Here is a 21,679-nt window from a genome sequence, read left to right as displayed (position 1 = left end):
CACCTGATAATTAAAGGCAAAACACAACTATTCACAGACTGAGAAATAAATTCTGACAATTCTCATTCCTAACTCTCAGAAATACATCTGTGCCTGGCCAAAGGTTTTCACTAGCTGAGATACTGATGAGTTAAGTCCTTTGAAAAGTCTGGTATTGTTGAAACCCAGGTAGCATGCACCAGTGAAGGAGACTCTTGTTGAATTACAAAATAATTAGCTTCTCAAATCTTTCAGCATCTTTTGCCCCTGGTACCATCAGGCCCTGTCCACACGGCAATGGATTCAGGTGAATCCGATAAAATTTTTTATCGCTTCGGCCTGGCGTCCACACGGCACCGGCGTTTTGGGTGCCCCAAAACGATATTTTTTGAGAACGGTTTCCAGAGTGGAAAAATCTGGCAACGGCGCCGTTGCGAAGTCGTCTGGATGAGTAGAACGGATTTGTTTACGATGACGTCACAACCACATGACTAGAACAAGTCATCACGCCAGGTAGAAGAAGGGGTTTATGCGCATGCGTCCTACTTCTTCTATTGTCCTGGTGTCTCCGATGGGACCGTCTTACAGCGCACGTAGAGGTGTGGCATGTGTATTGCATCGTTTTCAGCAAGCGTTGCGTTGCCATATGTACCTGATATTTTACTGATCCGTTGCCCATGTGGATGTGATATTTTTTTTTACCCTCTAAAAAAAAAAATCTCGTTGCCATTGTCGTGTGGATGTAGCCTCAGTGTAGCTGGAGGCTGGAACCATTGCCACGGACATATTAACAGGCAGTTCAAAAACACCACTGTCAAGGGGCAGCTATGACTGCAGTAGTATGTGCAGACCAGTGAAGAGAGTGTGACTGATGCTGGTAGCAACACAAAGTAAAGAAAAAGGAGTGGTAGACTGGTAAAACAGCCTGCTCGGCTTAGAGATTTTGATATAAGCAAAGAGATAAAGGCCAGTCCCACTGGTGTGCTAGGTACTTTTGAACACTGAATTAATTTTATGGAAAAGACAAAGAAAGTGGACAGTAAGCGAACATGGCCATGTGAAATGATATATTCTGGTATATTTCTAAGCAAGGCGGTGGAGTATATGCTAGGTTATGTATAACACCCTTAAGGATTCTTTGGTTTTATTAATCCCTCATGGGTAAATTAAAGTGTTACAGCAGCATGATATTCAGAACATAATGCAATATTAAGAACATAATGTGTCAGTATTAAATAAACACTCGCAACAGTAGGATCATGTGCCTAACATAATGCATTATATAAAGCTTGTGTGGGCGAGAATGTGTAAGAAGAGTCTTCGAGTCTTAGAAAACTGAAGTATATTGAACGTGCTCCAAGGTCATGCACAAGGTTCCATTTAGCATTCTTAAGGGTTGGTTGGTTTGTTTCTCTGGACAACCCTTAAGGACTCTGTGTATAACTCAACAATAGAGTACCTATTTTAATGGAAATCCTTTATGATGCTAATGACCATTAACTATTCAAAGAACTGTTAAGGGGGAAAGTCCAGCATGACTGCATACTAGCAACAGTACAACCATGGATCTAACATGCTTTTTATATAAAACTTTGTGTAGGTAATTACAAGTAAAAACAATAAAAAATAAAGAGCACAGGCAAAGTGGGATGTTCAGAATATGTTGCATGGTCATACAAATAAAAGCATCCATTCCATGTAGCATAGCCTTTACATTATAGTTTACATTTCAAGAACACCAGAATACAACCCCAGTTCCAAAAAAGTTGGGACGTTGATAAGCTGTAAATAAAAGCAGAACACGATAATTTTCAAATAATGGAAACCATATATTTCATTGAAAACAGTACAAAGGCAGCATATCAAATGTTGAAAACAAGAAAGTGTATTTATTTATTTTTTAAATATATGCTCATTTTGAATTTGATGTCAGCAGCACATTTCAAAAAAGTTGGGCCAGGGGCATGTTAACCCCCGTGTTGCATTACCTTGACTTTTAACAACACTCTGTAAACATTTGGGAACTGAGAAGACCAATTGCTGTAGTTTTGAAAGAGGAATGTTGTCCCACTCTTGCCTGATATACAGTTTCAGTTGCTCAACAGCTCAGAGTCTCCTTTGTTGTATTTTGCACTTCATAATACACCAAATGTTTTAAATGGGAGACAGGTCTGGACTGCAGGCAGGCCAGTTTAGCACCTGGACTCTTTTACTACCGAGCCATGCAGTTTTAATATGTGCAGAAAATATTCCTGAAAAAGATTTTGTCTGGACGGCAGCATATTGCTCTGAAATGTGTATACAGTATATGATTCAGCACTAATAATGCCTTCTCAGATGTACAAGCCCATGTCATGTGCACTAATGCACCCTCATACCATCACAGATGCTGACTTTTGAACTGTGCACTGACAACAAGGTGGATGCTCCCTTTCATGTTTAGCCTGGAGGAGGTGGTGTCCATGATTTCTAAAAAGAATTTCTACTTTTGATTCATCAGACTTCGGGACAATTTTCCACTTTGCCTCAGTCCATCGTAAATGAGCTCGGGCTCAGAGAAGGTGGCAGTGTTTCTGGATATTGTTTACATCTGGGTTTAACTTGCATTTGTGGATGCAGTAATGAACTGTTTTCACAGACGATGGTTTTCTGAAGTGTTCCTGAGCCCATACAGTGATTTCCACTACAGACACGTGTCTGCTTTTAATGCAGTGTTGCCCGAGGGCCTGAAGATCACAGGCATCCAATGTCAGTTTTCAGCCTTGTCACTTGCATGCAGAGATTTCTCCAGATTCTCTGAATCCTTTAATGATATTATGTACCACAGATGATGTGATCCCCAAATTCTTTGCAATTTTACATTGACGAACATTATTCTTAAATTGTTGCACTGTTTGCCCACACAGTGTTTCACAGAGTGGTGAACCCCTCCCCATCTTTACTTCTGAGAGACTCTGCCTCTCTGGGATGCTCTTTTTATACCCAAATAATGTTACTGACCTGTTGCCAACGAACAAAATTAGTTGTTGTTTTTTTAGCATTACACAACTTCTTCAGTCTTTTGTTGCCCTGTCCCAATTTTTCTGAAACATGTTGCTGACATCAAATTCAAAATGAGCATATATTGAAAAAAAAATCTCAGTTTCAACATTTGATATGTTGTCTTTGTACTATTTTCAATTAAATATAGGGTTTCCATGATTTGCAAATCTTCACATTCTGTTCTTATTTATATTTTGCACAGCATCCCAACTTTTTTTTTTTTTTTGAATTGGGGTTGTACATTCCCTGCACTAACATGCCTGATTCTGATCCATGAACTAATCAGATAATTGGCCCCTTTCTTGAGTCAAGGTGATGTGTGAAAACAGTAAAATGTACTCCAGGACCAGGGTCAGGAATCACCTGAGGATGTTAATAACCCTATGTGTGTGTTAAGACCTGGAACTCAAAGAAAAATATTGAATGGGGTGGATTCCCAAAGGTCTTCAGAACCTCAGAACCTCTGATAAATAGCCCCTGTATGAAGACATGATGAAACATGTGCTGAAGTCAATAAAGTAGTGAAGAAATATGAGAAATTGAAAACTAAAAAGTGAAAAGTAATGATAAAAGGAGGGTTTATAAAGTGCATTTTATCATCCTTTCATCTTTAGTAACCACTTGATCCTAGTCAGAGTTGCAGTGGATCTGGAGTCTGTTCCAAGAGTTCTGGGCATAATGCAGCATTCACACACACGCACACACACACACACACACACACACACACACACACACACACACACACACACACACACACACACACACACATCATGGAGTCATTCATGCCCAGGGGCAAGCTAGCATAGTCAGACCCCAGAGGAAACCCACATGAATATCAGGAGAACATGTGAACGTCCTGACACACAGTAGTCTGAGCTCAGAATCAAACCCAGGACCCTAAAACTGTGAGATAGTCGCATGCACTCACTGTTGAGACTTTAGGAAAAAAAATGTATGCAAGCATAGTTTAGTCATATAGCTCAGACTCCATATGTATTAACCTTTGTACAGAGTGTCTACTTGTATATTATCAGGAAAACATTCACCACTTGAATGGCTTTTACACTTGTAATCCATAATTAAGCATCAACAAACTTTCTTTAGCCTTTATTTCTGAGTGAACAGTACATGAAAGAGCATCTTCTGAACCATGGCTGTAAACACTTTGAAACATGACTGCAAAAGGAAAATCAATAAATGTGTTGGTGTATGAGAGTTTATTTTTGGTTCGCAGTTTCATCATCTGGCATGTTAAATGCAGAGGTAACTTGGATCATAAGAATAAAAATGTGGTATTCAGAGATAATCCAATACAATCCATTACGAAATATTTGCCTTTGTTGTATGACAAGTGATTTGTTTGTGCAAAGTCAGAAGTGGCACATGAAGCAAAAGATGTGCAAGGATACAGCTGAAGCTCAAATGTGAATACACACAGATAACCTAAAGTTTGCAGTGGAAACAGAGAAGATTCAGTCTTACATCAGTGCAGTGTAGAACTGTACCTAAACAGCTCTGCTGTAATCATAAAGATTACGGTGCTTCACCAAACTTAGTGCTGTTTGACTTCACAGCACTTCACAGTTGTAAAAGAGTGATGATTTATAATTAATTTGCGCTAGCAGCGCTGGCACAAATTGTTACTCTCACTCAGGATCTTTCTACTTTTATTATTATTATTATTATTATTATCATAACATTTTTAGGATACTATTTCTCCCGCACTTTTCAACCAATCATCACCAAATTTCACTTGAAGAATACCTCTGGGCTGAATTACATTGCTATGACTTTTGGTGGTGTTCTGGATCACCGAACCTGAATGATCCATGAAAAACGGGATTTTTTTCAATCACTTATAACTCTGTCAATTTTCATGATTTTTTTTCAATCAGTTTTTTTTTATTTTGTTCAGCAAAAATGATCTTCACCTTGACCTTCAGTTGACAAAGGTCAGCTAGCGCAAACTACTACGACTTTAGTCACAGTCTCTCTTTAGTTGCACTATATAGTGTCACCTAGAAGAGGTTCCTTTTTGAGTTTTTCATTGCCATTGTTTCCTCTGGCGTACTCATCAGGGATTTAAATCTACATCTGGAATTCTATAAAGCTGCTTTGTGACAACAGCTATTGTTAAAGGCACTGCATAAAATATACAGATAAAACTGAATTGAATTGAACTGAAGGACAGCCTTTTTTAGAACTTGCCAAATAAAAATTGGTAACATCAGTACGTTTTCTTTTTATCTTTGTTTCCGTGCTAGTGGTTGTCATGTTGTAAATTCAAATCTCATGCCTTCCAGAGAGCCATTGTTAAGTCTGGGAGAGGAGACCGGCCTTCCTTAATCCTGAACTAGTCAACTGTATTCTGCCCAAGTTGTACCTTGCTTTGGATGAAAGAATCGGCTAATTGAATACATTTGATTGTTTTTGCACCCTGGAAGTAATGTAGAAGAAAGTAGAAGAAGAAAAACAGAACAACATACACTTAAGCACAGTGAAATTCCCATCTGAAGCAGTGGACACACGTGAGCAATGAGCACACACACATACCCAGAGCAGTGGGCAGCCATGCTACCGGTACAGTGCCTGGAGAGCAGTTGAGGGTTAAGTGCCTTGCTCAAGGGCACTTCAGCCCAAGGCCGGCCCATGTTACCCTAACCACATGTCTTTGAACTGTGGGGGAAACTGGAACACCCAGAGGAAACCCACACAGACACGGGAAGAACATGCAAACTCCACACAAACCTTCCCACAAATTCCACACAGACGAACCCAGAACCTTCTTGCTGTGACTTGACAATGCTAACCACTACACCACCATGCCCCCCAGAAAGTATATACAGAAACTAGTGTGCATACATTCCAGATTCAGAACAAATTAATTTTCTGAGGTCCATTAAGCTTCTTTCTGCTTATTTTAGTGTTTTTTTTTTTTTTTGGCTCTTTGCTTATTGGATACTGACCAGAACACCATTGCTGTTGATTCCTTTTACTTATACCACTGGAACAATGTGTTGTTACTTCTCCATCTTCAGTTTGTAAGTAAACACTTAGTGAGCTACTGCTGAAAATGTTACATATGAGTCATCAAACAAAATGTCAACTCTGCAGTAAGTTAGAAACATTTGATAAAAAAAGACAAAAATATAAAGGTTTTGTGAATGCCTGCTCTTGTGAGCAGCAGAACGCATATGTAAACGTTCCGTACGTGGGGGTGGAGCACAGAGGACAGCAGGACAGAGATCAGGGTTAAATATGAGCTTTATTGCCACACTTTTCAGTCTGACAACTTTAAACGATAGAGACACACACTGTAGTGTTCTCGTCCGGGGAAGCTCCCCTCCGCTCTCACTCTCCCTCCTTAAATAGGGCGCGGTCACTGGGAAGACACACAAACACAGGTTAATTGCCGTCAGGTGTAGTGATTCTGCCACTTACCTTCCCTGACTCCGCCCTCCTGTCACAGACCGGCGCTTGACCACGCCCCTGCTGCCACATACCCCCACCGCCTGACTCAAGCCAGGCGGCCGTCCGGCCTGCAGCCGACTCCCCCCCCCTTGACGGGAGAGGAAGTCCGCCACGACCATCTGCGCCCCTGGCCTGTGGACCACCTTGAAATTGAAGGGTTGGAGTGCCAGATACCAACAGGTGATCCGCACGTTGGCATCTTTCACGCGGTGGAGCCACTGGAGGGGCGCGTGGTCCGAACAGAGGGTGAAAGGGCGCCCCAGCAGGTAGTAACGGAGAGCGAGGACCGCCCACTTGATCGCCAGACACTTTTTCAATCGTGCTGTAGCGCCCCTCACACACTGACAGCTTCCTGCTAATGTACAGGATGAGGCGGTCCTCCCCCTCCACCTCCTGGGACAAAACAGCCCCCAGCCCCCTGTCCGACGCGTCGGTCTGCAACACAAAGGGGAGAGAAAAGTCAGGGGAGTGTAAAAATGGCCCCCCACACAGTGCAGCCTTCACTTCAGAAAAAGCCCGCTGGCATTGCTCCGTCCACTGGACCGGATCTGGTGCCCCCTTTTTAGTGAGGTCAGTCAGCGAGCTGGTGACGTCCAAATAATTAGGTATAAACCTACAGTAATAGCCAGCCAGCCCCAGGAACTGTCTCACCCCCTTTTTGGTCTTGGGCCTCGGGCAGGCCGCAATTGCTGCGGTCTTATTAATTTGGGGACGCACCTGCCCGTTGCCCAAGTGGAAGCCCAGATACCGTACTTCCACCTGCCCAATCGCACACTTCTTTGGGTTGGCTGTGAGCCCCGCCCATCTCAGCGACCTAAGGACGGCCCTCAGATGTTCGAGGTGCCTCTGCCAGTCATTACTATAGATGATAATATCATCCAGATATGCGGCCGCGTAAGTGGCGTGCAGGCGGAAGACTCTGTCCATCAACCGCTGAAATGTAGTGGGCGCCCCAAACAGCCCAAACAGAAAGGTGATGAATTGGTGTAAACCAAACGGTGTGGAAAAGGCCGTTTTCTCTCGGGATAGTGGAGTCAAGGGCATCTGCCAATATCCCTTCGTCAAATCCAGCGTCGAATAAAAGCGAGCAGTGCCAAGTCGATCGAGCAACTCATCAATACGAGGCATCGGGTACACATCGAATTTAGACACCGCGTTGACTTTTCTATAGTCCACACAGAACCGGACCGACCCGTCGGCCTTGGGTACCAAGACCACCGGGCTGCTCCAGTCACTGTGGGACTCCTCGACAATGCCCATTTCGAGCATGGTCTGAAGTTCTTCCCGAACCACCTTTTTTTGGGTGTTTGGGTAGCCTGTAAGGGCGGCTACGCACTACCACCCCCGGGGGCGTCTCTATGTGGTGCTCTATGAGGTTGGTGCGACCGGGCAGGGCCGAGAACACGTCCGAAAACTCGGCTTGCAACTGGGCGACCTCCGTGAGTTGGGTCGGGGAGAGGTGGTCTCCACAGGGGACCAGAGAGGTGCATGATGCCAATGCCCTCTTTTGAACCTCCGGTCCCAGCTCCGCCTTCTCCAGAACCACCTACACCAACGCCACGGGGACCTCCTCAGTCCAGAGTTGAAGCAGGTTGAGGTGGTAAATTTGTAGTGCCCCACCCCTGTCCGTTCGCCTAACCTCATAGTTGACGTCCCCGACCCGCCGTGTGACCTCAAAGGGCCCTTGCCACTTGGCGATCAATTTGGAGCTTGACGTGGGCAACAATACGAGTACTTTATCTCCTGGTGTGAACTCCCTAAGGCGCGTACCCTTGTTGTACAGGTGGGCTTGCCGTTCCTGGGCCTGCCGCAAATTCTCCTGGGTTAGGTGGGTGAGCGTGTGGAGTTTTGCGCGCAGGTCCATAACGTATTGGATTTCATTCTTGCTTTGTGAAGGTCCCTCCTCCCAATTTTCCCGCAGCACGTCTAGGATGCTGCGCGGCTTACGCCCATATAATAATTCAAATGGGGAGAACCCCGTGGAGGCTTGGGGAACCTCTCGCACTGAGAACAACATGGGCTCGAGCCACTTATCCCAATTACGTGCGTCCTCACTTACAAATTTTTTAATGATATTTTTGAGGGTGCGGTTGAACCGTTCTACTAAACCGTCCGTTTGTGGGTGATACACACTGGTGCGGATTGGCTTAATCCCCAATAACCCATACAGTTCGGGTAGTGTTCGTGACATAAATGTAGTGCCCTGATCAGTCAGAATCTCTTTCGGGATTCCGACTCGGGAGATGACGCGGAAGAGTGCCTCTGCAATACTGCGTGCTGAGATATTGTGCAGAGGCACTGCTTCCGGGTATCGCGTTGCATAGTCCACCAGAACTAATATAAAGCGGTACCCTCGTGCCGACCGATCTAATGGCCCGACGAGATCCATCCCAACTCTCTCAAACGGGGTCTCGATCAAAGGAAGAGGGCGCAAAGGCGCTTTTGGAATGGCCGCTGGATTTACTAACTGGCATTCGCGGCATGCCGTACACCACCTACGAACATCGCCGCGAATCCCCGGCCAATAGAATCGGGCCATTATTCGGGCTAGTGTCTTATCCTGCCCTAAGTGTCCAGCCATGGGATTAAAGTGAGCCGCCTGGAATACCAATTCCCGGCGGCTCTTTGGAATCAACAGCTGCGTGACTCGCTCTTTAGTTTGAGTGTCCTGCGTCACTCGGTATAATCTATCCTTCATAATCGCGAAGTAGGGGAAGGACGGGGTGGCGTTCGGCTGGAGCATTTGACCATCGATTACTCTCACTTGGTCAAACGTATGTCACAGAGTCTCGTCTCGCGATTGTTCTAATGGGAAATCCGCGAGGGATTCCCCAATAGAGAGAGGAGGAGCCGGCGGCTCCTCACTCTGACGCGGAGATGACGTAGACGGCCCTGCGACAGCTGCTCCCGCCAAACCAACACCAGGACCTCCCCCTGTCAAACGGCAGGACCCACTCTTTACTAGGCGTGTCATTAAACCCCGGAATCCCGGCCAATCAGTCCCCAAAATTAAAGAGTGGGTAAGGCAAGGATCAATCGCCGCCTTCACTATAAATTTTTCCACTCTGAAAAAAATGTGGACCGACACCAAAGGGTAGCTGTGAATATCCCTGTGCACACACAACACCTTCACCCCCTGTGCTCCCCCCAGTGCCTCGTTTTGCACCAGGCTTTGGCGGATTGAGGTCTGATTACAACCAGAATCCACCAACGCCTGATATGTAGCCCCTTGGATACTCACCGGTATGCGATACGCTCCGGCCCAATCGAAGGCGGCCTCTGGCGTGTTGGGGATCCGGACCACCGCGCCCACTTCCATTGCCGTGCACTGTTGTTGAAGGTGGCCCGGCTCCCCGCAGCGCCAGCAAACCGGCCCGGGCTTTCCCTCTGCACCGGTGTTCTGGGGCTCACTCACCTGAGGGGGGGGGGGAGAGACAGACACAGAAGGGAGAAACGGGAGGGCACCGCGGGTGCGGCGGGCCGGCTGGGATGGAGCCGGCCCCCGTCTCCGCAGTGGGGGAATGGGGCGAGGACGGGACACAGAAGGAGGGGAAGAGAGAGAGAAGAAGAGAGAAGGGTTGACGTCATCTGCTGTCCTGCCGCCGGAACAGCCGCCAGATGATCCTCCGCCAGCTCCACTGCCTGATCCAGTGACGCCGGGCGGTGGCACTGGACCCACTCCGCGGTTCCTGCTGGTAAGCGGGCGATGAATTGTTCCAGCACCACCTGGTCGATGATCCCCTCGGCGTCGCGGTCGTTGGCCCTCAACCACCGCCAGCAGGCGTCCCGGAGCTGCTGGCCGAACACGAACGGCCAGCCGACTTCCTCCAATCGCAGAGCGCGGAAGCGCTGGCGCTGTTGCTCTGGTGTGCGCCCACGTGCTGGAGGACGGCCCGGCGGAGGTCTGCGTAGGCCAGCCGGTGGTCGGCGGGGAGCTGTAGCGTGGCCAGCTGTGCCTCTCCCGTTAGGAGGGGGAGGAGGCGCGCCACGCGCTGCTCCATCGGCCACCCCGAGGCTTCTGTGACCTGTTCAAACAGCGTGATGAATGCCTCGGGGTCGTCCTGCGGGCCCATTTTGGTGACGGTGAGGGGAGACGGACCTGCGGCCGGAGCGCTGGTGGACCCCGCCGACGCGAGGAGGTGCCGGAACGCCTCGTGGTCTTCCTGCTGGGCCAGCACCAGGGCTTCGAAGCGCCGCTCTTGTTCCTTCCGGAGTGTGACGAGCGCCTGGTGCTGGCTTTTCTGGGCCGTGGCGAGGGCGTGGACCAGGTCGGCGAACGGGGAGGATTCCATGGGGCTGCTTGGTTGGTACTCCACGGTCCCGGGTTTCGGCACCACTGTAAACGTTCCGTACGTGGGGGTGGAGCACAGAGGACGTCAGGACAGAGATCAGGGTTAAATATGAGCTTTATTGCCACACTTTTCAGTCTGACAACTTTAAACGATAGAGACACACACTGTAGTGTTCTCGTCCGGGGAAGCTCCCCTCCGCTCTCACTCTCCCTCCTTAAATAGGGCGCGGTCACTGGGAAGACACACACAAACACAGGTTAATTGCCGTCAGGTGTAGTGATTCTGCCACTTACCTTCCCTGACTCCGCCCTCCTGTCACAGACTGGCGCTCGACCACGCCCCCGCTGCCACAGCATAATTCTGTTATTTCTTCATTTTATTCATGTAGCTTTGCACTTGTGAAGAAGTTTCTGAACAAAAGTTGCAGATGTGCAATCCTCTCTCATCAGCCAAACATTGATCTCACAGTAGAATTATAAAACCATGTGAGAATTGCTTATATTGGAAGACACTGATTGAGCTACCATAGAATTATCTGCCATGCATTATATGGAAGAAGTCTTTATTTTTGTCACATGTACACTCAAGCACAGTGAAATTCCTCCTCTGCATTTAACCCATCTGAAACAGTGAACACACACATGTACACACAAGTGAGCAATGAACACACACACATACCCAGAGCAGTGGGCAGCTGTGCTACAGCACCCACGGAACAGTTGGGGATTAGGTGCCTTGCTCAAGGGCACTTCAGCCATGATACAGAGGGAAGGAAAAGTGCTGATCATTCATTCAACTCCAATCACATTCTTCCTGCCAGTTCCAGGAATCGAACCAGCAATCCTTTGGGCCCAAGGCTGCTTCATTATTTGCATAATATACCACAGTGCTGTTTGAATTCTCAAATCCAGTCAGTCTGAAAGTGTTGATTAAATTTCTGACAGCAGTATCAGCTGTATTTCAAATTGATGGTTTCTATTAGTATGTTCATTCTAATATAGGTAGTTATCATTTCTAAAACTCTTCCCAAAGATAAACTCTCCAAAATATAAATACATTCTAAAATATATGCTCTTGAATTCCAACATAGCATTGCGATATATTGGCGACCTGCCCAGGATGTACCCCGCCTCTTGCATGAAGTCAGCTGGGATTGGCTCCAGCTTCCTCCATGACCCTGACAGTTAAGCAGTATAGATAATGGATGGATGGATGAATTCCAACATCAAAAAAGGAATTTTGGTGCACGTGCCGTCTTTCAGTACAGTTAATGCAAGCTCATCACTGTAAATGAGCCCCTGACTCTGTCTTCTGAGGTGACCTTATTTTTATGCTCTATAGCTAAGCTGTAGTCTCTGTTGGTGTAGGGAGAAAATAGCCACCACAAAGCTCCATACACTCATAAAGAAGTGCGCTTGCAGAGGTCAAATGCTCTTTTGGTGCTGGTCCATGCTCACTTTACTCTAGATAGGCTGTCCCACAGGATCAGGTGAAGACATGATGGATTGTTTGAAGCCAACACACATTTTCTGGCCCTGGATAAGATTCCCCCTTTTGCTCTGGTCAGAGATCAGCTGCATTCTGTGCCTGTAGGACTGACATGAGAGAAACTGGCTCAGATATCACTTTTGTAAATTCTGCTAAAAGTCCTGTTTTCCTTGGAACAAATACTAGTCCTCCTGACTGAATAGCATTTTAGTTTTTAGCATGCTTGAGAAAAAGTTCAACCCCAAATTAAAAAAAAAAAATGTTGGGACTGTATGGAAAATGGGCGGCACGGTGGTGTAGTGGTTAGCGCTGTCGCCTCACAGCAAGAAGGTCCGGGTTCGAGCCCCGTGGCCGGCGAGGGCCTTTCTGTGCGGAGTTTGCATGTTCTCCCCGTGGGTTTCCTCCGGGTGCTCCGGTTTCCCCCACAGTCCAAAGACATGCAGGTTAGGTTAACTGGTGACTCTAAATTGACCGTAGGTGTGAATGTGAGTGTGAATGGTTGTCTGTGTCTGTGTGTCAGCCCTGTGATGACCTGGCGACTTGTCCAGGGTGTACCCTGCCTTTCGCCTGTAGTCAGCTGGGATAGGCTCCAGCTTGCCTGCGACCCTGTAGAAGGACAAAGCGGCTAGAGATGATGAGATGTATGGAAAATAAATAAATAAAGGTAGTGGTTTCTAAATTTACTTCAACATTTGGCCATCAAACAGTAAATAGTAAATAAACATACAGTGAACAGCTCTATTCCACAACTGTAGTAATCCATATTATGTCAAGAACCGCTCAACTAAGTAAAGATAATTAATTTCTGCTAAGTAAAGATTTCTATATTTACTTTGACTTGTATTTCATTGCAGAGAGTATGAACCCAAGATATTTCATGTTTTGTCTGGTCAACTTCATTTTGTCTGTGAACATAAATCCATTCCTGCATTTCAGGCGTGCAACACATTCCAAAAAAGTTGGGATGATGGATGTTAAGAGCTATGAATGAGGTAAAACAATCAAATAATTATGTGATTTGAAACAGGGGCTATCAACAAGTGATTGTAATCATGATTTGGTCCAAAACCAGTATCCTGGAAAGGCCTAGTCTTTGAGGAACACACATGGGTTGATGATCTCAAGTCTGTCAACAGGTGCATGAGAAAATTCTTGAAATGTTTAAAGACAATACACCTCAAAGAAAGATAGGAAGGGATTTGAATATTTCACCCTCTATGGTGCATAATATCATTAAACAACTCAATGAATCTAGAGGAATTTCAGTGTGTAAAGGGCAAGGACACAAGCCTAAGCTGAACACTCGTACTCTCTGATCCCTCAAACAGCACTGCATCAAGAACTGTCATTCATCTGTAGCCGATATAACCACATGGGCTCGGGATTACTTTAGCAAACCTTTGTCAAGCACTACAATGCAGAGTTGTTTCAATTGTTACAATTCAGCCATGACACGGAGCAAAAACATGGCTGAATCCTGAATGACTCCTATTTGTATAAATAGGGCACTACATAGGCAGCAGTGGTAGTTTCTTTTTCCCTGCCATGGAAGCGCACTTGTATACTGAGGAGGAAAGCAATTTGCTGCTGCTAAACACTGTCGAACAACTAATGAAAGTTGTTGGCTAGCTCGCACACAACTGTTAACAGTGACAGCGCGCACTGATCGCTATTGAGAGAAAGTAGCCCCAAGCAATTACAAGGTGTGACTTTTTGGACTACAAGGGTTTTGTTATGCTAATAAATCACTCATTCGAACACGAGCTGTTTTGAGAAGAAAAACGTGTTACTTTGCAGACCCCAGGAAACCTGCCAGAACTACTTGTGCACTGACCAACACTGTACAATATCTAGGCTCACAGAACACTGTCGGGGGTAAGTCAGTGTGGATGCACGACACTGCTGACGGGGATACCATATAGATTCATGTCAAAAATCCCGAACTATCCCTTTAATGCAGAAAAGTACATTGAGATTTTGAAGCAACATATGCTGCCTTCAAGACGACATCTTTTCCAGGGATATTTCAACAAGACAATGCAAAACCCCATTCTGCACACATTACAAAGGCATGGCTGAGGAAGAAAAGGGTGTCTGGCCCCAATAGAGAATATGTGGTGAATTTTGAAATGAAAAATATGACAATGACAACCCCATACTGTTGGATACCTTAAGACCTGTTTGCAGGAAGAATGGGACAAAATAACACCTGCAATGCTTCATCACTTGGTGTCTTCATTCCCTAGGCATCTTGTAAGTGTTGTGAGAAGATATGGCAGCGTTATAAAGAGCTTTACCATTCCAACTTTTTTTTAAAATATGTTGCAAGAATCAAAATTGAAATGTGTTTATTTGGGGGGAAATAATGAGGTAAAACATCAAATAATGAGCTGTTATATTGTTTTGAGTGCAACAGAAGTCAAAGATTATTTACAAATCATTGTTTTCAGTTTTAATTTCAATTTCAACATACCATCCCAACTTTTTCTGATTTGGGGTTGTAAATTTGTTTGTCTTATCATGGCCACCATGACTTTTGAAATATTTGCAAGTGTCATTCTGTAACTCATGATCTGTTCTTTAATAGTTTCTTAAAGTGAAAGGTATTTTGCTGGCAGCAAAAAGAGGATTATCTAAATCTAAGACCATTCAAGTGCCTTTCTATTTACTCAAATTGTTTTGTGAGAAGTTTCTCAGATTGAAAAATGCTCCAGGTTTTCCATTTGGTCACATTTTTTTTGTGTCACTTGATTACCAGATTGCTGAGGATTAACGCTGGATGCTTTAGGTGTCAGAATCCCACTTCTGCTAGGATGCGAGTTGTGTAATTTGCAGGATATAAATGTATAACTGGCAGGAGACCGATCTGCACGTTTCTCCCATCATGCCATTGTCTTTAAAACATGCACAAACCTACCGTAATTACCCTAATTTGTATGGCAAGTTGTTTGAATATGTTAAATATTCATGCAACATTTGTTTAAGCAAGCTATACATCCAGAGATTCCTTTTTCACGAACAGCAATTGTGCTTCAAAATCCTTTGACCCTCTCTCCTCCTTTTTTCCTGGCTTGTCCTCAAATTATGTATTTCTAATTCCCACTAATCAACCTGTATTGAAATTCAGATTGAATCCATTTTAAGGCGAACCAAAAGGTTTCATTATATTATGAAAGGGGTTTAACATTCTGGATCTGTTATTTTATTATTCACTCCACATAATGTCATGCATTTAAAACCTCATTTAAAAAAAAGCTATGTTAGATTAGGCAGCTTTAAGGACTGAAGTATTATCATTAATCCCAGATTTGAAGGGCTTCTTCATGGTTCCATTGTTCAAGTTATTCATGTATTCAGAGTACATGTGAGCTAAATGACCATGTTGTTTGGCAAAGCTTCTTAATTCAGTTTATCACAATAATTAAATTAAATGTATATTATTTCAACCCTGTGATGACCTGGCGACTTGTCCAGGGTGTACCCCGCCTTTCGCCCGTAGTCAGCTGGGATAGGCTCCAGCTTGCCTGCGACCCTGTAGAAGGATAAAGCGGCTACAGATAATGAGATGAGATGAGACAATAATTAAATTAAATGTATATTATTTCAACCCTGTGATGACCTGGCGACTTGTCCAGGGTGTACCCCGCCTTTCGCCCACAGTCAGCTGGGATAGGCTCCAGCTTGCCTGCGACCCTGTAGAACAGGATAAAGCGGCTAGAGATCATGAGATGAGATGGGTATATTATTTCAAAACATATTTAATTCATTTTCTTTGGAAAAAAATACACAATTGCATAGCATCTTTGCTTTGAGGGTTTGCTGACTTTGATGTGTTGATATATTATTGTCAGCCATTTTCTCCTACGCCACTAGCGTTGCATATAAATTATGCAGTCTGTTGTCTTTTAGCAAGTATTATTCCACAGCAACATTGGATTCTTGAGTCTGATTGGTCAGTAGGTCAGCTGATTACTTTTCTGTAACAGCATTGCTCTGACAATAATTATGACTGTGAAGCAAATCACAGGTTTATATTACTGCACTCTTCTAATCTTTTCTGTAGTAGCAGTCTATCCAAGTACTTGTATAGCATATGCTTACATAACCTAAGGCTAATAATAAAAGGATTTTTTAAAAAATCATTGTTATTTAGCAAAGAAAAAAAATTATAATCGGGCTGTTTCACAATTATGGTTGTCTTTTTGAATAACACTAATTCCTGCAACTAGGTCCAGTATATACTGTATATGCTGGAGTTTCTTATACCCTATTTTACAGGGACACACCAGCCCTACCTACAGCAGCAATGTCTCTTATAAGTTCTTGTAAATATGTCTGTAAGAGTCAAATGCAGCTAAGTTTTGACCTTGTAGTCATTTAGTTTAATTCTGCTTTAATTATTACACTTAGATTTTACTGGTTAAATTCAGAATTGCATTTTTAGCACTAACTAGGTTTTACTTTGGGATATATACTTTCATTCACAATATAAAGATATTTAAGTGGAAGGTTTTTTGCAAACTAAGGTGGGGTTTACATTAGACCGTATCAGCGGATCATCAGATTAACGTTTTTAAAAACAATTAGCGTGCACACAGCAACGCCAATACACGATTCGCGTGCACACAGCAACGCCAATACACGGATATGCTAATCCCATGACTAATTCGGCACGTAAGTTGAAATGTGTCAGTGCGGCTCATCGCTTCCTCCTCAGCGGCTGCGCTCCAAATCACTCCGCCCTGAACAGCGAGTGCCCTCTGGAGGGTGTGCACTCCGGCCCTGCGCAGCTCACAGAGCGCGCGAGTGTAGTGCAAGAGCAGTGATTCGGGACTGAGCCGCTGTGCGCAAGTCACTTACCACTTGCAAGTGGAAGGATGGCAAGCCTAAAGACCATCATAACTACACAATGGGCAGTATTTGCATCAGTATTTGCAGTATTTTCATACTTTTATACTCTTTAATGAAAGGTGATACAAGGCGGAAGTCCACGCCGTTTTTCAGCAGTCGCGTCACATGACCAACGCCAGCGAATCAGGAAGGTGGATGTCACAGTGACGTTGTCTAATGACGACGCCAGCTAGAGCTCAGCACAGCGTATCCGCGTATTTTCAATGTTTACACAGCACCGGATCAGACACGATCTGGATTGAATACGTGGACCCTGGCGGATTCCCGTTTCCCGGCGTTTCCAGGTGTTTTAATGTAAACGGACAGTGCATCCGCGAAGAAAACGAGACAGATACGGTCTAATGTAAACTTGGCCTAAGGGCCTCCAACAGGATCATTTGTCCATCAATGTTCTCTCCGGAAAACACTCACCATATGATGAGGTTGTACATTATTTTTTAAGAAAATATTTGTCTGTTTTGAAGCAGAATACTCTGTTATTGCACAGTGTAAAAAAAAAAAAAAAGATGTAAGACACATTTGCAGCAGAGCTTCACATGTGGTTAAAATGTGAGTCTGTCAAAAACTGTCCTCTCCAGAAAACCACAAGGATCGTCACCACTTCCGGTGTTATTACAGTTACCAACATGTACAAACACTGCTGCACAGTACTTGAAATTTTGTAGTTAAAATCAGATCCATTTCAAAAGTTTTTTTATTTTTCACCTGACTCTTGTGGACTATTTGTGGGTCAATTTTAGAAATACACTGTATGCCTGTTCTCACCACAAATAACATGTCCAGTATATGACCTGTAACTCTGAAATTCTGTGCAGTTAATTTCCATCTCAAAAAGTAATTTTTGGCAGCAGAGAAACACAAAAATCTGAAGTTTGATTTTTGGACTATTGTGGACCCGAAAAGTGTACCCTGATTGTGAACCAGTCTAATTATTGATATGCTGAGGGTTTGTGAGGAAATGCTATTTTAATATTGATTGTCTCCAGTGTCAGCAATTTTTTTGTTCTTGAGTATGTTCAGGGCGGCACAGTGGTGTAGTGATTAGCACTGTCGTCTCACAGCAAGAAGGTCCTGGGTTCGAGCCCAGCAGTTGGCGAGGGCCTTTCTGTGTGGAGTTTGCATGTTCTCCCCATGTCTGCGTGGGTTTCCTCCAGGTGTTCCGGTTTCCCCCACAGTCCAAAGACATGCAGGTTAGGCTAATTGGTGGCTCTAAATTGACCGTGAATGTGAGTGTGAATGGTTGCTTGTCTCTGTGTCAGCCCTGCGATAACCTGGCGACTAGTCCAGGGTGTACCCCGCCTCTCACCTATAGTCAGCTGGGATAGGCTCCAGCTTGCCTGCGACCCTGTAGGACAGGATAAATGGCTACAGATAATGGATGGATGGAGTATGTTCAGACCAAAGCACTTTGAGCTTTCCTGTTTCTTTGTTGACAATCTATTTTTTTGTCTAATACCCTTTAAGAAAGATGAAAAAGAGAGGCTGGTGGTCGTGTTTATAGCTGATGTAATGTACATAACTTGTCTCACAGACATTCGACCACATTAACTATAAATGGGAAAATAGGCAAAATGTCTTTCTCATCTCATTATCTCTAGCCGCTTTATCCTGTTCTACAGGGTCGCAGGCAAGCTGGAGCCTATCCCAGCTGACTACGGGCGAAAGACGTGGTACACCCTGGACAAGTCGCCAGGTCATCACAGGGCTGACACATAGACACAGACAACCATTCACACTCACATTCACACCTACGGTCAATTTAGAGTCACCAGTTAACCTAACCTGCATGTCTTTGGACTGTGGGGGAAACCGGAGCACCCGGAGGAAACCCACGCGGACACGGGGAGAACATGCAAACTCCACACAGAAAGGCCCTCGCCGGCCACGGGGCTTGAACCCGGACCTTCTTGCTGTGAGGCGACAGCGCTAACCACTACACCACCGTGCCGCCTGCAAAATGTCTTTCATTTATAAATTAGAAATTGGCACTTTCCTGTGGTATACAAATAATAAGGCACTGCAGGATGTGCTGTTATGGGAAAATAGTCAACTTCAGGGTAGTAACAGAAACCACATCATATAGCCCTGTTGTTGTTTATTTTCCTATAACTATTTAAGCACTGGGGTTGTGCAGTGGGTAGTGCTGTCTCCTCACAGCAAGAAGGTTCTGAATTCAAACTTTGTGGCTGACTAGGACCTCTCTGTATAGAGTTTGCATGTTCTCCGTGCCTGCGTGGGTTTCCTCCGTGTGCTCTAGTTTCGTCCTACAGTCCAAAGATATGTGGATTAGGACAACTTGGCTACTCTACAATTGCCCATAGGTGTGAATGTGAGTGTGAATGGTTGTCATCTTTGTGTTAGCCCTGCAATAGATTGGCAACCTGCCCAGGGTGTACCTCACCTCTCAGACGAAGTCAGCTGGGATTGGCTCCAGATCATCCACAAGCCTGACGGATAATTGGTATAGATAATGAATGGATGGATATTTAAGCAGCGGAATGTACTACACAACCATTTGATGTTTATTTCAATGTTTATTTGTATTATAATAATAATAATAATATACAATGTATATATTGGAGCTTTTAACCTACACTGAGATATCAGAACTCAGAGAGCATTTTTCTTCTGGTGTCAATTCCTCTTTTCATTACTAAATAAATAAATAAAGATTTTATTAAGGGCAGCATGGTGGTGTAGTGGTTAGCGCTGTCGCCTCACAGCAAGAAGGTCCGGGTTTGAGCCCCGTGGCCGGTGAGGGCCTTTCTGTGCGGAGTTTGCATGTTCTCCCCGTGTCCGCGTGGGTTTCCTCCGGGTGCTCCGGTTTCCCCCACAGTCCAAAGACATGCAGGTTAGGTTAACTGGTGACTCTAAATTGACCGTAGGTGTGAATGTGAGTGTGAATGGTTGTCTGTGTCTATGTGTCAGCCCTGTGATGACCTGGTGACTTGTCCAGGGTGTACCCCGCCTTTCACCCGTAGTCAGCTGGGATAGGCTCCAGCTTGCCTGCGACCCTGTAGAACAGATTAAAGCGGCTAGAGATAATAAGATGAGATGAGAGTTTATTGACACGTATGCATAAGAGAATAAGAGAGAAAATATATTAAAAAGTAGAAAACTATAGCATATCATTGAATTAAATAGCAATTAATTACAAGTGTGGGTGTAGATCTGACCAGAACAAATCATTTAAGGGAAGCTTTTTTTTGATGAATGGAGGAACACACAGTTATTAAAATTTCGCACACAGAACGATAACTTATGAGTGGCCATTGACAAGTACACAAAGAGAAGTGCAATTACAGCCGTGGAGGGGAGTCAGAGCTGTGGGCAATGGGAAGTTATTAAAATTACTGGCATTAATAACCATCACCCCTCCCCCTTCTCCATGTGTTACTGTGGAAACAGCTTATTGACCAGCGAAGCACAGGCAGCCAACAATATGGGCATTTCACACGCACAGACTCGCTTAATTGTGGAGGGCTCATCCTGTCTAATGACTTCACACACAAAAATTAGTTCTCAGTAATTACATTTTAAGAAAGCAGTGAAGATAATGCCATTAGGCATGCAGGCTATGTGTCTGGTGGTCTAAATAGCAGCCATCTATTTGTATGTTCCTGTATGTTATCTCTGGAGGAAGACTTAAGAAATGCCTGTTTTGTTTGGAATAAGGTAGTTTATTTCAGTATTTGGAAGCCTCTGTTTTTGATTATATATATCTCTGTCTTTTTCTGTCTTTCTTTCTCAGCTCAAAACTGCAGTTACACACTATATAGTCCAAATGGGACGATAGAAAGCCCTGGATACCCGTACGGATACCCAAACTATGCCAATTGCACATGGGTGATTGTGGCACAAGAACACAACCGGATACAGCTTGTTTTCCAGGGGTTTGCTTTAGAAGAAGACTTTGACATACTGTCTGTTTATGATGGGCAGCCAAGTCCTGGAAATCTGCGAACCCGGTAAGTAACACAATTTCTTATTACTATAAATCATTAAGTTGATCTCATATCAGGGTGTCTATCTCAATTATTTCATATTCATATTACTAGAAAACAATAATATGCAAAACAAAAGGCATACATGCTCTGAGGCCGCCAAAACATAAACAACATGATTTTTGTGCATTCATGTGAATGGGAGAAACCATTGATATTCGAAAACGTCTTTTATCCTATGGTAGCCCCCTGATGGTCACATGATTCCAAATCATTTAATTCATCTCACTGTCCTTGTCAGTGCAAGACAGTACTACTGTATGAGAAACCTCTCAGTGCTCACTGCCATTACAGTCTATAAAGGAATATTAAGGAATCTTTATTTTTTTATTTTTTATTTTTTTAGCTGATATAACCATCTTTGCTGGCAAGATCAAACCACTTAGCAGAAGTGTTGTAAACTTCCTGGCACAATATAAGTAGCCTGGCTGACGCGACTTCAAAGCTCTCTGAGCATTTGGTCTGGCCAAGCTATTCAGCCAAACCGTTTCC

The 21,679-nt window shown here is 44.4% G+C and overlaps 1 protein-coding gene across 1 annotated transcript in view; it reads left to right on the top strand.

The window, feature by feature from the left end:
- The window catches only part of csmd2 (CUB and Sushi multiple domains 2), a 755,566-nt gene that overhangs the window by 54,299 nt on the left and 679,588 nt on the right, over nt 1-21,679 (top strand). Inside the window, exon 2 of the mRNA XM_060942244.1 lies at nt 20,935-21,151. Coding sequence (XP_060798227.1) covers nt 20,935-21,151 — 217 coding nt within the window. The remainder of the gene's footprint in view (nt 1-20,934; nt 21,152-21,679) is intronic.

The sequence above is a fragment of the Neoarius graeffei genome, chromosome 16 (assembly GCF_027579695.1).
Source record: "Neoarius graeffei isolate fNeoGra1 chromosome 16, fNeoGra1.pri, whole genome shotgun sequence".
Taxonomy (NCBI): domain Eukaryota; kingdom Metazoa; phylum Chordata; class Actinopteri; order Siluriformes; family Ariidae; genus Neoarius; species Neoarius graeffei.
Note: the sequence above shows the minus strand (reverse complement) of the source record. Positions and strands in the feature narration are given on the sequence as shown.